Source organism: Priapulus caudatus, unplaced genomic scaffold (assembly GCF_000485595.1).
Source record: "Priapulus caudatus unplaced genomic scaffold, Priapulus_caudatus-5.0.1 Scaffold126, whole genome shotgun sequence".
Lineage (NCBI taxonomy): Eukaryota > Metazoa > Priapulida > Priapulimorpha > Priapulimorphida > Priapulidae > Priapulus > Priapulus caudatus.
The window spans coordinates 599,577-603,407 of record NW_014577187.1 but is presented as its reverse complement, the minus strand read 5'-3'; the positions used below and the strand labels follow the sequence as shown (position 1 = coordinate 603,407).

The window sequence follows — 3,831 nt, the reverse complement described above, 5'->3', positions numbered from 1 at the left end:
GATAAACGGAGCGGACATCGCTTTGCTTCTACCGTGCGCGGATCGCCTGCTAGTAGAATGGGCACACGCGCGAACACGCGCTCACCCACACGCGCATGCACGCGCACGCGCGCCCAGTCAGAGCGGATGAGCGCGAAGAGACACACAGGTACCCTGACGCCGATATCTATAGATATATATAGGGCGTGCAACCGTCAATGAGTAATGTAGATGCGTGGTTTCAGTCGCTACCTAACGTACACACAGACACGCGCTGTGGTGGAAGTCAACCAAGCAGGCACGTGTAGCAGAGCCATCCCAGGTGTCCTGACATCCTGACATCCGGACATCACAGCTGAACATATTTGCGAGAACTACTTAATTGCTGGTCACGGATATTGGCGCAGTAGTGCGGTGAGCTCCTAATTAATCGGTTATTAATTAGACGTTTTATTTAAAATAGATAAAATCGTTGTTGTGGCATATAGAATTCAGCGGTGATAGACGTTGATGTACAGGCGCGTTAGACTCGAGCTATACAGAAGTGAATAAGGAGGTGGTGGTATCGGTGGTATATAATAGCCGTCATTGTGAAATAGAATTCATTCGCACCTATGATAGAGGCTCTGCACAGGTGTTATATACTGGCGCTATGCAGAAGTTATACAGGTGGTGTTATGGTGTTACAGGGTTACATAGACGATGTGTGGCCACAAGGGCGAGATGTCTGATGCATAGTCAGCATTACATGTGAACAGCAGGATGACATGGTGAGAAGGTGGTGGGAAAGCCATAGATAACACCGGTAAGAATTGCGAGCGTGCGCGCGGGCGTGTATGCGTACGTTCGTGTGCGTGTGTGCGTGCATGCGGGTGTGCGTGCGTATGTGTGTGCGCGCGTGTGTGCATTCAGGCGGGTGGGTGGACACGCGTATGTGCGTAGGCGTATGTGTGGTTATTCTTGTAATTTTAATATGAACCCTCTAGGTATTATTGTAATTTTGACATTTAGTTCTTTAGTTATTTTTGTAATTTTGACATTAGTTTACTAACTATTATCGTTAAAATTTTTTATTATCTCTCTAGTTACATTTGATTAATTTTACATTACTCATTACACATTAACATTACTCCTTTAGTAATTCGTGTAATATTGCAATCCTGAAATCCCACCCCCTTGCCAAATTAGTTTTGACATTTATTCAACACCCCGCTAATAACAACATAATCCTATTAACCAGTAATATTCACAATTGTTCATTTAGCTATTGTTGTGATTTCTAATGCAAAATTTTACTCTTCCACAATACCAGGCAAGTCGTAAATTAGCTTGACAAAAACTGCAAGCTAAGAGAGATTCAGCTATAGTATTGCTACAAACGAGATACCTGGTGTCCTAGCAGTCTATACCATCTATCGCCTATCCAGTCAATCTACGATCACAGAGATTCGCTCACTTGTTTCCACCACCTGTGCGACCATCTCTTTTATAGACACCCCCCATCCATTTACCCATCCATCCACCCATCCACCAATCCATCCATCCATCCATCCATCCAACTATCCGTCCGTCCGTCCGTCCGTCCGGCCGTCCGTCCGTCCGTCCAGAGAGAGAGAGAGAGAGAGAAAGCGAGCAAAAGGGAAGGAGGGAGATTAGTGAAACCACGTGTGCGCTGGCGATGAGAGGTCTGGATGGTGTGTGTGTATGTGTGTGCGTGCATGCATACATGCGTGTCGGCGTGTCACGCAGCCTGTGGTCCGCGCCGACCACCAACGGAGGAAGGAGGCTGCCTCGCAAAACAACATCTCTGATTCCTCACAACACGGCGGTTTTTCAAGCAGCTGATCCGACAGCAGATAAGACGGCAGAGTCTCCGAATCTCTCGTCTGCTGTGGTCGTCGTCGTCGTCGTCGTTGTTGTTGTTGTTGTTGTCGGCTACGCCATAAATGTTTTTTCGTCAAACATTCATAGCGTTTCAAGTTGAGAATTCGAGTCGAGAACATAAACATCCGTGGGCCCTGCAGCAGAGAAAGCGACATCTGCCTTCCTACTTTTCCTTGTTCTCCTCTCCTCCTTTTTACTCTCTCCGAGTACTTCTGTTCTATCCCTCTACTAACATATTCACTTCCTGTCCCTCCCTATCCTGTTTGATTCGCGCTATCCTTCTCCCACAGTCTGTCATTTCACCTCTCTTGCTGCTCTTTCCCAACCATTGCTCATCTATACCTTTTTAACGTATTTAACGTATTCACTTACCCTCGCCATCTTGTTTCCCTTATTCTCCCCCTCTTCCTCTCACGCACTTCACCTTTCACTTTACGCTGCCCTTTCCTCTACTCTCTTTCTCTCTTCCCTGTTCCCCTTCCTCATCCCGTCATTTTCCTTTAGATCTCACACATAATTTCTTCTTCCTCTCCCCTGTTTTTTATACCGCCTTATCGTCGCCTGATTCTCTTGCATCTCCTCCTCCCCTCTCCCCACCTCCTCCTCCTCCGCATGCACCGCTCTCCTCCTCCCCCTTCCCCACCTCCTCCTCTTCCTCCTCCTCCTCCTCTTCATCTTCTCCTCCCCGCTAATCCTCCCTGCCGTATCTGATGACGCCTGATGACGCCTGCACGGGATTCGCGTAATGAGAGGATGACGAGACGACGAAATAAAATGAATAAAGAAAATGAGAGAATTAACATCTCAAAGCCGTGGCGTGCCGAACTGACGATTGTCATTAAAATGTAATCATCCATAAATTAAAAATTAGCTCCGTTTCAATGAGTGCTCCTCCTATGCCGCGCCTTCTCCTCCCCCTCTCGCTTCTCCGCCTCCTCCTACTCACCCGCCTCCTCCCTCCGACACATACGCGCCCCCTGCCTCACAGCTAATGAAAGCGCACCCGATTTATAAATTTAGCAGAAATTGAAAGCAGAAGTGGCGTCTGTGGCATGTTTACTTGTTTTGCTTAATAACGGTGTCGCGATGGCAACCGCTACTTTCGACCTTAGAGACGTATGGGACCTGATTGCGCAATCGTGCACAATATATCCATGCTTACGGCGCTCTCGCAAGACGATTTGGTAAGTCCCCCTCTCGTTCTCCACGAAAAACCACCTGAAAAACTCTCGGCAGGCGTTAAGTGCGTGTGCTTGCCACTCGCCGTGAACGAGGGAAGAAGCGCTGCTCTCCCGTATGAAGAGCTGGTGAGCGATTGGGAAACTCATAAACACACGTCCGTCCGTCCGTCCGTCCGTCCGTCCGTCCGTCCGTCCGTCCGTCCGTCTGTCCGTCCATCCATCCATCCATCCATCCATCCATCTAACCTCTCCGCGTTGCTATGGGCAACGTATGCACCGACGTCGCCGACGCGAACGTCACAGCTTCCGCGGGTGACGTCAACGTCACGGCCTTCGTGCGAGCGACGACGTCGCCGCCGCGATGTCAACCCCGCACGGTGGCGCACTCACCCGGCGAGGACGACCCGACGGCGCAGTTCGCGTCGCTCTACGTCATCGGTCCGCTGCTGTTCGAGTCTGTGGCGACGATCGTAATGAATCTCGTCGTTCTCGTCGCCATGCTGCGCTTCCGTCGGCTGACGACGCCGACGAACCGCTTCATCGCCAGTGAGGCGGCGCTCGACGCCAGCATGGGGGCGCTGCTGTTTTCCTTCGGGCTGCGCGTCGGCGTCGGCGACCCCGCGTTCACGCTGCCGGGCTGCGCGCTTGTCACGGGCGCGACAATGTTCCTAGGCGTGAACAGCACGACGTGTCTGCTGCTGCTCACCGTCGACCGCTACCTGGCCGTCACGATGCCGCTGCTCTACCGCTCGCACGTCACCATCAGGCTCGCCGACGCGCTCATCGC

At 51.0% G+C, this 3,831-nt stretch overlaps 1 protein-coding gene across 1 annotated transcript in view; it reads left to right on the top strand.

Moving 5' to 3' along the window:
* The first annotated feature begins 3,304 nt into the window (after positions 1 to 3,304).
* LOC106805755 (somatostatin receptor type 5-like) overlaps positions 3,305 to 3,831 on the top strand; it is a 2,333-nt gene continuing 1,806 nt past the window's right edge. Inside the window, exon 1 of the mRNA XM_014807471.1 lies at positions 3,305 to 3,831. This exon is cut by the window's right edge and continues 968 nt beyond it. Coding sequence (XP_014662957.1) covers positions 3,305 to 3,831 — 527 coding nt within the window.